Source organism: Oncorhynchus keta, chromosome 23 (assembly GCF_023373465.1).
Source record: "Oncorhynchus keta strain PuntledgeMale-10-30-2019 chromosome 23, Oket_V2, whole genome shotgun sequence".
Lineage (NCBI taxonomy): Eukaryota > Metazoa > Chordata > Actinopteri > Salmoniformes > Salmonidae > Oncorhynchus > Oncorhynchus keta.
The window spans coordinates 47,468,855-47,482,091 of NC_068443.1; the positions used below are offsets into that span (position 1 = coordinate 47,468,855).

General features: G+C 42.0%; 1 protein-coding gene across 1 annotated transcript in view; it reads right to left on the reverse strand.

Moving 5' to 3' along the window:
* Nucleotides 1-13,237, reverse strand: part of kcnq3 (potassium voltage-gated channel, KQT-like subfamily, member 3) — a 160,294-nt gene that overhangs the window by 55,970 nt on the left and 91,087 nt on the right. The window contains exons 3-5 of the mRNA XM_035800596.2: nt 7,508-7,598; nt 7,169-7,295; nt 4,521-4,693 (exon numbers count right to left, since the gene is read on the reverse strand). Coding sequence (XP_035656489.1) covers nt 4,521-4,693; nt 7,169-7,295; nt 7,508-7,598 — 391 coding nt within the window. The remainder of the gene's footprint in view (nt 1-4,520; nt 4,694-7,168; nt 7,296-7,507; nt 7,599-13,237) is intronic.

Genomic DNA, 13,237 nt, shown 5'->3' on the forward strand with positions numbered 1-13,237 from the left:
AGTGTTAATGGACACCATACCTTACTGTGTGCGTAGATGGAGTAAGTGTTAATGGACACCATACCTTACTGTGGGAGTAGATGGAGTAAGTGTTAATGGACACCATACCTTACTGTGGGAGTAGATGGAGTAAGTGTTAATGGACACCATACCTTACTGTGGGAGTAGATGGAGTAAGTGTTAATGGACACCATACCTTACTGTGGGAGTAGATGGAGTAAGTGTTAATGGACACCATACCTTACTGTGGGAGTAGATGGAGTAAGTGTTAATGGACACCATACCTTACTGTGTGCGTAGATGGAGTAAGTGGTAATGGACACCATACCTTACTGTGGGCGTAGATGGAGTAAGTGGTAATGGACACCATACCTTACTGTGGGAGTAGATGGAGTAAGTGGTAATGGACACCATACCTTACTGTGGGAGTAGATGGAGTAAGTGGTAATGGACACCATACCTTACTGTGGGCGTAGATGGAGTAAGTGGTAATGGACACCATACCTTACTGTGGGAGTAGATGGAGTAAGTGGTAATGGACACCATACCTTACTGTGGGAGTAGATGGAGTAAGTGGTAATGGACACCATACCTTACTGTGGGCGTAGATGGAGTAAGTGGTAATGGACACCATACCTTACTGTGGGAGTAGATGGAGTAAGTGGTAATGGACACCATACCTTACTGTGGGAGTAGATGGAGTAAGTGGTAATGGACACCATACCTTACTGTGGGCGTAGATGGAGTAAGTGGTAATGGACACCATACCTTACTGTGGGAGTAGATGGAGTAAGTGTTTATGGACACCATACCTTACTGTGGGAGTAGATGGAGTAAGTGTTTATGGACAAAATACCTTACTGTGGGCGTAGATGGAGTAAGTGGTAATGGACACCATACCTTACTGTGGGAGTAGATGGAGTAAGTGGTAATGGACACCATACCTTACTGTGGGAGTAGATGGAGTAAGTGGTAATGGACACCATACCTTACTGTGGGCGTAGATGGAGTAAGTGGTAATGGACACCATACCTTACTGTGGGAGTAGATGGAGTAAGTGTTAATGGACACCATACCTTACTGTGGGAGTAGATGGAGTAAGTGGTAATGGACACCATACCTTACTGTGAGAGTAGATGGAGTAAGTGTTAATGGACACCATACCTTACTGTGGGAGTAGATGGAGTAAGTGTTAATGGACACCATACCTTACTGTGTGCGTAGATGGAGTAAGTGTTAATGGACACCATACCTTACTGTGTGCGTAGATGGAGTAAGTGTTAATGGACACCATACCTTACTGTGTGCGTAGATGGAGTAAGTGTTAATGGACACCATACCTTACTGTGTGCGTAGATGGAGTAAGTGTTAATGGACACCATACCTTACTGTGTGCGTAGATGGAGTAAGTGGTAATGGACACCATACCTTACTGTGTGAGTAGATGGAGTAAGTGTTAATGGACACCATACCTTACTGTGGGAGTAGATGGAGTAAGTGTTAATGGACACCATACCTTACTGTGTGCGTAGATGGAGTAAGTGTTAATGGACACCATACCTTACTGTGTGCGTAGATGGAGTAAGTGTTAATGGACACCATACCTTACTGTGTGCGTAGATGGAGTAAGTGTTAATGGACACCATACCTTACTGTGTGCGTAGATGGAGTAAGTGTTAATGGACACCATACCTTACTGTGTGAGTAGATGGAGTAAGTGTTAATGGACACCATACCTTACTGTGTGCGTAGATGGAGTAAGTGTTAATGGACACCATACCTTACTGTGTGCGTAGATGGAGTAAGTGTTAATGGACACCATACCTTACTGTGTGCGTAGATGGAGTAAGTGGTAATGGACACCATACCTTACTGTGTGAGTAGATGGAGTAAGTGTTAATGGACACCATACCTTACTGTGGGAGTAGATGGAGTAAGTGTTAATGGACACCATACCTTACTGTGGGAGTAGATGGAGTAAGTGTTAATGGACACCATACCTTACTGTGGGCGTAGATGGAGTAAGTGGTAATGGACACCATACCTTACTGTGGGAGTAGATGGAGTAAGTGGTAATGGACACCATACCTTACTGTGGGAGTAGATGGAGTAAGTGTTAATGGACACCATACCTTACTGTGTGCGTAGATGGAGTAAGTGTTAATGGACACCATACCTTACTGTGTGCGTAGATGGAGTAAGTGTTAATGGACACCATACCTTACTGTGGGAGTAGATGGAGTAAGTGTTAATGGACACCATACCTTACTGTGGGAGTAGATGGAGTAAGTGTTAATGGACACCATACCTTACTGTGTGCGTAGATGGAGTAAGTGTTAATGGACACCATACCTTACTGTGGGAGTAGATGGAGTAAGTGTTAATGGACACCATACCTTACTGTGGGAGTAGATGGAGTAAGTGGTAATGGACACCATACCTTACTGTGGGAGTAGATGGAGTAAGTGTTAATGGACACCATACCTTACTGTGTGCGTAGATGGAGTAAGTGGTAATGGACACCATACCTTACTGTGGGCGTAGATGGAGTAAGTGGTAATGGACACCATACCTTACTGTGGGAGTAGATGGAGTAAGTGGTAATGGACACCATACCTTACTGTGGGAGTAGATGGAGTAAGTGGTAATGGACACCATACCTTACTGTGGGCATAGATGGAGTAAGTGGTAATGGACACCATACCTTACTGTGGGAGTAGATGGAGTAAGTGGTAATGGACACCATACCTTACTGTGGGAGTAGATGGAGTAAGTGTTAATGGACACCATACCTTACTGTGGGAGTAGATGGAGTAAGTGTTAATGGACACCATACCTTACTGTGGGAGTAGATGGAGTAAGTGTTAATGGACACCATACCTTACTGTGTGCATAGATGGAGTAAGTGTTTATGGACACCATACCTTACTGTGTGAGTAGATGGAGTAAGTGTTAATGGACACCATACCTTACTGTGGGAGTAGATGGAGTAAGTGGTAATGGACACCATACCTTACTGTGAGTAGATGGAGTAAGTGTTAATGGACACCATACCTTACTGTGGGAGTAGATGGAGTAAGTGGTAATGGACACCATACCTTACTGTGTGCGTAGATGGAGTAAGTGTTAATGGACACCATACCTTACTGTGTGCGTAGATGGAGTAAGTGTTAATGGACACCATACCTTACTGTGTGCGTAGATGGAGTAAGTGTTAATGGACACCATACCTTACTGTGTGCGTAGATGGAGTAAGTGTTAATGGACACCATACCTTACTGTGTGCGTAGATGGAGTAAGTGTTAATGGACACCATACCTTACTGTGGGAGTAGATGGAGTAAGTGGTAATGGACACCATACCTTACTGTGGGAGTAGATGGAGTAAGTGGTAATGGACACCATACCTTACTGTGGGCGTAGATGGAGTAAGTGTTAATGGACACCATACCTTACTGTGTGCGTAGATGGAGTAAGTGTTAATGGACACCATACCTTACTGTGTGCGTAGATGGAGTAAGTGTTAATGGACACCATACCTTACTGTGTGCGTAGATGGAGTAAGTGTTAATGGACACCATACCTTATTGTGGGAGTAGATGGAATAAGTGTTAATGGACACCATACCTTACTGTGGGAGTAGATGGAGTAAGTGTTAATGGACACCATACCTTACTGTGGGAGTAGATGGAGTAAGTGTTTATGGACACCATACCTTACTGTGGGAGTAGATGGAGTAAGTGTTTATGGACACCATACCTTACTGTGTGCGTAGATGGAGTAAGTGTTTATGGACACCATACCTTACTGTGGGAGTAGATGGAGTAAGTGGTAATGGACACCATACCTTACTGTGGGAGTAGATGGAGTAAGTGGTAATGGACACCATACCTTACTGTGTGCGTAGATGGAGTAAGTGTTAATGGACACCATACCTTACTGTGTGCGTAGATGGAGTAAGTGTTAATGGACACCATACCTTACTGTGTGCGTAGATGGAGTAAGTGGTAATGGACACCATACCTTACTGTGTGCGTAGATGGAGTAAGTGTTAATGGACACCATACCTTATTGTGTGCGTAGATGGAGTAAGTGGTAATGGACACCATACCTTACTGTGTGAGTAGATGGAGTAAGTGTTAATGGACACCATACCTTACTGTGGGAGTAGATGGAGTAAGTGGTAATGGACACCATACCTTACTGTGGGAGTAGATGGAGTAAGTGGTAATGGACACCATACCTTACTGTGGGAGTAGATGGAGTAAGTGGTAATGGACACCATACCTTACTGTGGGAGTAGATGGAGTAAGTGGTAATGGACACCATACCTTACTGTGGGAGTAGATGGAGACCATACCTTACTGTGGGAGTAGATGGAGTAAGTGGTAATGGACACCATACCTTACTGTGGGAGTAGATGGAGTAAGAGTTTATGGACACCATACCTTACTGTGGGAGTAGATGGAGACCATACCTTACTGTGGGAGTAGATGGAGTAAGTGGTAATGGACACCATACCTTACTGTGTGCATAGATGGCGGAGCCCAGTAGTTTCCAGGTGCCTCCACGGCGGTCCATGCGGAGCATGCGCAGAATCTGCAGGAAGCGCAGACTGCGCAGGGACGTGGCAAGCACATTGCCTTGGTTACGTACAGCAACCACCGGAACCGAGGCAATCAGCACAAAAATATCTACCAGAGAGAACATGAAAAGACAAAACATCCAAAATTAGATTCAATTCATAAACCAATTGTCAATTTGTATGACATAGGGAAGGTTTCCCAGACACAGATTAAGCCTCGTGGAGAATCTCTATTGAACATGCTTTTTAGTCTAGAACTAGGCTTAATCTGTGTCTGGGAAACCAGCCTATAGTTGTATATTTAACTCATAAGTCTACAATATCAACCAGATCAACCAGATATAAAGAATTCTGTGTGAGAGGATGATTGTGTTCTGAAAAGTTCTGGGTCGTATTCATTAGGGTTCATTAGGGAAACCAGCCCATAGATGTATATTTAGCTGATAAGTCTACAATATCACATAGATATAACGAATGCTGTGTGAGTGGATGATTGTGTTTTGAAAAATCATGGGTCATGTTCATTAGGGCACGCAACAGCAGAAAATGTTGTAAAATCTTTTGCATTTGAGCATTTGTTATTGGACAAGTCCAGGTAGTCCCAGCCAGGTAGTCCCAGCCAGGTAGTCCCTGTTCCAGTCCATTTTTCTTCCTTTTGGTGCCTAATGAACACAACTCTGGATGTAGTGCCAACAGGTTGCTCCGGTTAGTCCTTATTTGACAGGGAATATCTGTATTTACTATTTAAAGACATGGCTGTGTAGTAGTATATTTGAGTAATTAGCTAAAGGGCTTACTACACTGTACGTCAGGTTCAGTCTTTTACGCTCATGATATGTCACACTGTGCGATTTGACCAAATAAAAATCTTGATATTAACCTGGCCAGATTGTACAATTTTGCTTGTCAACTTCAGCAGTGTATTTGATCTGCGTATGTCCCTCCCTCTAATCTTACAGTATATGCGAGTAAAGTGAGTTCGTCAAAACTGAAAGCAGGCATCTTAGAAACAGTTTTCAAAACCAAACTTCATATGTCCGAACTTGGCTTATTCGCTGTGGTAGAACGTTTATTTTGATTGGCGATTTTGTGCACGTATCAAAATCCCCTCAGGTAGCCTGATTTCAGATGTGTCATGTAAACAAGTTTATTAGGGAAATTGCTATTCTTGCGAAGCATGTTAACGTTTAAATCAAACTATTATATCCATCTGACTGTGCATACTCAGTGCCGCTCACGTTCCAACAGGTCAGTCACAGGGATCGGCTCGTAACACCAGCCACGCTACATGATAATGGCTCAATATTTCTGACACGGACATAACTTTGTCGGAGCCTACAACTGCACGTAGCGGTGTTTCATTGGGCAAACCTAAACCCTGTCACACTGAACAAGCCAAGATATCCGACAATCGTTTACGACCTAAGAATTTGCCCACGTGGACATTTTTGTCTGGGACGGCAAAATCGTAGCATAAGACGGCTAAAACTGTACACTCTATGCAGGACTTAAGGGATTTTGTAACAGCGTTTTAAATTCGATTGAGTGTATATGCATTTTGTACTTAACATTTTCAGATATGGCCCTGACTAATAATGAATAATAAATAATAGTAGTAAATGGTAATTATAATTACATGCACTGCAAATAATCAAGGACTAAAAATGAAAGACATGCTAAATCTGTTTCTTTGGATGAAGAGACTGCTGCGCTCTTAATATGGCTGTGTACTGGTAAAACCAAAAGTATTCTTAATATGGCTGTGTACTGGTAAAACCAAAAGTATTCTTAATATGGCTGTGTACTGGTAAAACCAAAAGTATTCTTAATATGGCCGTGTACTGGTAAAACCAAAAGTATTCTTAATATGGCTGTGTACTGGTAAAACCAAAAGTATTCTTACTATGGCTGTGTACTGGTAAAACCAAAAGTATTCTTAATATGGCTGTGTACTGGTAAAACCAAAAGTATTCTTAATATGGCTGTGTACTGGTAAAACCAAAAGTATTCTTAATATGGCCGTGTACTGGTAAAACCAAAAGTATTCTTAATATGGCTGTGTACTGGTAAAACCAAAAGTATTCTTACTATGGCTGTGTACTGGTAAAACCAAAAGTATTCTTAATATGGCTGTGTACTGGTAAAACCAAAAGTATTCTTACTATGGCTGTGTACTGGTAAAACCAAAAGTATTCTTACTATGGCCGTGTACTGGTAAAACCAAAAGTATTCTTAATATGGCTGTGTACTGGTAAAACCAAAAGTATTCTTAATATGGCTGTGTACTGGTAAAACCAAAAGTATTCTTAATATGGCTGTGTACTGGTAAAACCAAAAGTATTCTTAATATGGCTGTGTACTGGTAAAACCAAAAGTATTCTTAATATGGCTGTGTACTGGTAAAACCAAAAGTATTCTTAATATGGCTGTGTACTGGTAAAACCAAAAGTATTCTTAATATGGCTGTGTACTGGTAAAACCAAAAGTATTCTTAATATGGCTGTGTACTGGTAAAACCAAAAGTATTCTTAATATGGCTGTGTACTGGTAAAACCAAAAGTATTCTGTACTTCCTCCAGCTTACCTAAAATACATAAAGGCTTGCGGGCAAATTTGAGCCGCCCCCTCCATCCTTTGTATCTGGAGCAACAGCCTGCCGACCATATTCTCAACCCAAACTCTGTTCCGAAGACAAATATGGTGGATGTTTCCTGAGAAAGTCAAACAAGAAAAATACAATACTGAAGGTATCATCAAATCAAATGTTGCTATCATTATGAATTATTATGCATTATTATGCATTAAATGCATTAGTACATATTATTGCAATTGGACCCAATATTAAAATGTGTTGTATTTTGATGTATGTATTTCAATATTGGACTTTTGTGCATTTATTTACAAGATAAATCTTCAAACTTACCAATATAACAAGCCAATGGCCGGAGGCCTTTTCGTGTTCTTTGAAAGTTGTTAGTATGGCCAATATCAAACATCCCAGCACAATCAAAAATCTGTAAAGACAGAAAACTAGAACAGTTCACAATAGATTCAGGAGAATGTATGGCCAGCCATTTGACACCAAAGGCAGCCCATATACCGCAATAAGAAAGTATGCTTCATTAGTACATGGAATTGTATTTTTATGAACGATAATTGTGAACTCAATTTGAGACTGTATTCCGTCCGACCTTTTTGCCATTTTGTAATCACAAAGCCATGCCACTAGGGGGACATCAGTCCTTTCTAATGTGTGGGTTTATAGAAATCTCTGCTTTATATATCTCCTAAATAAACAAAATTAATGGAGTGGAGAGGTTCCCAAATCCTCAAAAACGCCACATTTGACCCCAAAACGTCTATTTTATCTAAAATGTTTTAAACAATTGTAAACAGACTTAGTATCTCATTAACTGACTGTCGTCTTTAGAGAACTGGAGCACATGTTCAAATGATATACACAACTGAGGTTCACACAGAAGATACTCATCAACATTCCCTTACATTTGTAGATATTAATTAGTCGGTCCTGTAGGTATGCTGATTTGAAACCGGATTGGTCCATTTCACTTCTGTATCTTTTTTAGTTGAAATTGTAAAGTGAAACAATATACAACTCAGTTTGGCTCAGTGAGGGGTTGGAATTTGTCACTCCCGGATGCCTGCTACCCACTGTGTACAGTTCTAGCTACCTACATTCAGGAAGTGTTGCTACGGTAGCCCCCAGTGTTTCTCTATCAATTACCAGGGGAACCAATTCAGTTACAACTGATCGTGTTCTAGCCCAGTACTAACACACCAGTTACAACTGATCATCTTCTAGCCCAGTACTAACACACCTGTTTCAACTGATCGTGTTCTAGCCCAGTACTAACACACCTGTTACAACTGATCATGTTCTAGCCCAGTACTAACACACCTGTTTAAACTGATCAACTAGTTCTAATAAGCCCAGTACTAACACACCTGTTAAAACTGATCGTGTTCTAGCTCAGTACTAACACACCTGTTTCAACTGATCAACTAGTTCTAACAAGCCCAGTACTAACACACCTGATCGTGTTCTAGCTCAGTACTAACACACCTGTTTCAACTGATCGTGTTCTAGCCCAGTACTAACACACCTGTTAAAACTGATCGTGTTCTAGCTCAGTACTAACACACCTGTTTCAACTGATCAACTAGTTCTAACAAGCCCAGTACTAACACACCTGATCGTGTTCTAGCTCAGTACTAACACACCTGTTTCAACTGATCGTGTTCTAGCCCAGTACTAACACACCTGTTTCAACTGATCAACTAGTTCTAGCCCAGTACTAACACACCTGTTACAACTGATCAACTGGTTCTAGCCCAGCACTAATAAGCCCAGTACTAACACAGCTGTTACAACTGATCAACTGGTTCTAGCCCAGCACTAATAAGCCCAGTACTAACACAGCTGTTACAACTGATCAACTGGTTCTAGCTCAGCACTAATAAGCCCAGTACTAACACACCTGTTTCAACTGATCAACTGGTTCTAGCCCAGCACTAATAAGCCCAGTACTAACACACCTGTTTCAACTGATCAACTGGTTCTAGCCCAGCACTAACACAGCTGTTACAACTGATCGTGTTCTAGCCCAGTACTAACACACCTGTATCAACTGATCAACTAGTTCTAGCCCATGGTCCTTCTGTGGCTCAGTTGGTAGAGCATGGCGCTGTATCATTCCCGGGACCACCCATGTAGAATGTATGCACACATGACTGTAAGTCGTCAGCTAAATGGCATATATTATTTATTATTATTATTAACTAGTTCTAGCCCAGTACTAACACACCTGTTTCAACTGATCAACTAGTTCTAGCCCAGTACTAACACACCTGTATCAACTGATCAACTAGTTCTAGCCCAGTACTAACACACCTGTTTCAACTGATCAACTAGTTCTAGCCCAGTACTAACACACCTGTTTCAACTGATCAACTAGTTCTAGCCCAGTACTAACACACCAGTTACAACTGATCGTGTTCTAGCCCAGTACTAACACACTTCAATTTAACTAAATTAATAATCACCAAACCCAAGGTTAGTTAAATCAGGTGTGAAATAGTGCAGGGGAGGGGCCAGCTGAGTATAAGACTCTATCATCTGCATATAAATGAATGAGAGAGCTTCCTACTGTCTGAGCTATGCGTTTGATGTAAATTGAGAGGAGCGTGTGGCCTAGGATCGAGCCTTGGGGTACACCCTCGGTGACAGGAAGTGGCTGAGACAGCTGATGTTCTGACTTTATACACTGCAATCTTCGAGAACAGTAGTTAGCAAACCAGGCCAAAGACCTCTCAGAGACACCAATACTCCTTAGCCGGCCCACACAAATGGAATGGTCATGGCCTCTAAACCTTCAAGCTACATACTGGACCCTATTCCAACTAAACGACTGAAAGAGCTGGTTCCTGTGCTTGGCCCTCCTATGTTGAACATAATAAACGGCTCTCTATTCACAGGATGTGTACCAAAGTCACTAAAAGTGGCAGTAATAAAGTCTCTCTTGAAAAAGCCAAACCTTGACCCAGAAAATATTTTTTTAAATTATTGGCCTATTTCAATAACACATGGTGAAGCACAAAAATTGCCCTTGCTGGAAGGTTCCGTTTTAGGACCACTATTGTTTTCACTATATATTTTACCTCTTGGGGATGTCATTCGAAAACATAATGTTAACTTTCACTGTTATGCGGATGACACACAGCTGTACATTTCAATGAAACATGGTGAAGCCCCAAAATTGCCCTCGCCTAGAAGCCTGTGTTTCAGACATAAGGGAAGTGAATGGCTGCAAATGTTCTACTTTTAAACTCGGACAAAACAGAGATGCTTGTTCTAAGTCCCAAGAAACAAAGAGATCTTCTGTTGAATCTGACAATTAATCTTGATGGTTGTACAGTCGTCTCAAATAAAACTGTGAAGGACCTCGGCGTTACTCTGGACCCTGATCTCTCTTTTGACGAACATATCAAGAATGTTTCAAGGACAGCATTTTTCCATCTACGTAACATTGCAAAAATCTGAAACTTACTGTCCAAAAATTATGCAGAAAAATGTATCCATGCTTTTGTCACTTCTAGGTTAGACTACTGCAATGCTCTACTTTACAGCTACCCGGATAAAGCACTAAATACACTTCAGTTAGTGCTAAACACGGCTGCTAGAATCTTTACTAGAACCAAAACATTTGATCATATTACTCCAGTGTTAGCCTCTCTACACTGGCTTCCTGTTAAGGCAAGGGCTGATTTCAATGTTTACTGCTAACCTACAAAGCATTACATGGGCGTGATCCTACCCAATTTTCCGATTTAATCCTGCCGTACATACCTACACGTACGCTACGGTCACAAGACGCAGGCCTCCTAACTGTCCCTAGAATTTGTAAGCAAACAGCTGGAGGCAGGGCATTCTCCTATAGAGCTCAATTTTTATGGAATGGTCTGCCTATCCATGTTAGAGACGCAGACTCTGTCTCAACTTTTAAGTCTTTATTGAAGACTAATCTCTTCAGTAGGTTCTATGATTGAGTGTAGTCTGGCCCAGGAGTGTGAAGGCGAACGGAAAGGCACTGGAGCAACGAACCGCCCTTGCTGTCTCTGCCTGGCCGGTTCCCATCTCTCCACTGGGATTATCTGCCTCTAACCCTATTACAGGGGCTGAGTCACTGGTTTACTGGTGCTCTTCCATGCCGTCCCTAGGAGGGGTGCGTCACTTGAGTGGCTTGAGTCACTAACGTGATCTTCCTGTCTGGGTTGGCACACATCTTTGTGGGCTATACTCGGCCTTGTCTCAGGATGTTAAGCTGGTGGTTGGAGATATCCCTCTACTGGTGTGCGCGGGGATATATATCCTGCCTGTTTGGCCCTGTGCTGGGGTATCGTCGGATTGAGCCACAGTGTCTCCCATCCCCTCCTGCCTCAGCCTCCAGTATTTATGCTGCAGTAGTTTATGTGTCGGGGGTCTAGGGTCAGTCTGTTACATCTGGAGTATTTCTCCTGTCTTATCCGGTGTCCTGTGTGAATTTAAGTATGCTCTCTCTAATTCTTTCTTTCTCTCTCGGAGGAGATACTCTGAATGATCGGCTATGGAAAGCAAACTGACATTTACTCCTGAGGTGCTGACCTGTTACACCCTCAACAACCACTTTGATTATTATTATTTGACCCTGCTGGTCATCTATGAACATTTGAACATCTTGGCCATGTTCTGTTATAATCACAATCCCGGCACAGCCAGAAGAGGACTGGCCACCCCACATAGCCTGGTTCCCCTCTCGGTTTCTTCCTAGGTTTTGGCCTTTCTAGGGAGTTTTTCCTAGCCACCATGTTCTACACCTGCATTGCTTGCTGTTTGGGGTTTTAGGCTGGGTTTCTGTACAGCACGTGGAGATATCAGCTGATGTAAGAAGGGCTTTATAATTAAATTTGATACTGTATCAAAAGCTCAATAACAATAGCAGCACAACATTTCTTAGAATCAAGGGCAATGGTGACATCATTGAGGACCTTTAAGGTTGCTGTGACACATCCATAACCTGACCGGAAACAAGATTGCATACTAGCAAGAATACTAGGTTTTTCCAACACTTTTGATAAACAGGGCAAAATAGAAATAGGTCTATAACAGTTAGGATCATCTTGATTTGCCCTTTAAATAAAGGATGAACCGTGGCTGCCTCCCAAGCAATGGGATCCTCCCCGAGAGGCGAGACAGGCTTGGTGATGATAGGGGCAGCAACCTTAAAGAAGAAAGGGTTTAAACCATCTGACCAAGATATTTTTTGGGGGTCAAGTTTAAGGAGCTCCTTCAGCACCTTGGACTCAGTGACTGCCTGCAGGGAGAAACTTCGTAGCGGGGCAGGGGGAAAAGAGGAGCATTGGTGCTAGTAGCATTAGAAGGGGTGGGAGATGAGGAAATGTTGGACGGGCAAGGAGGCATGGCTGAGTCAAACAGGGTGTCAGCAGTCTTTGTTCAAGGTTTCAGGTTTGTAGCTTTCAAAGCGAATAAGAAATATCAGTTTTAGTACAAAGTCTTGGAAATGTGTGTTTGCAAAGTAAATAGAAACATATTTTTACTTGTTGACACAAAGTTTAGGGGTAGATTTTCTGATTTCTTTCCCTGCATGTTGAACGAGTGGATTACTCAAATTGATGGCGCCAACTAAACTGACCTTTTGGGATATAAAGAAGGATTTTATCTAACAAAACAACACTACATGTTTAAGCTGGGACCCTTTGGATGACAAATTAGAGTAAGATTTGCAAAAGTAAGTGAATATTTAAATTGCTATTTGTGAATTTCTGGAAAAATATTTTGACGTGGGGCGCCGTCCTCAAACAATCGCATGGCATGCTTGCGCTGTAATAGCTACTGTAAATCGGACAGTGCCGTAAGATTAACAAGAATTTAAGCTTTCAACTGATATAAGACACATGTACCTAAATGTGATAATTTATTTGAATTACGCGCCCTCCAGCGCCCTCCAGCTTCACCGGAACCGAGGCTAAAGAAGTTTTAACGGCAGAAATCAGTGAAGCAGATATCAGAGCACAAGTCAGAATTGGGACTAGCAACAGTAGATGGGCTAGGGTCCACATTTCCAGATATCATCAA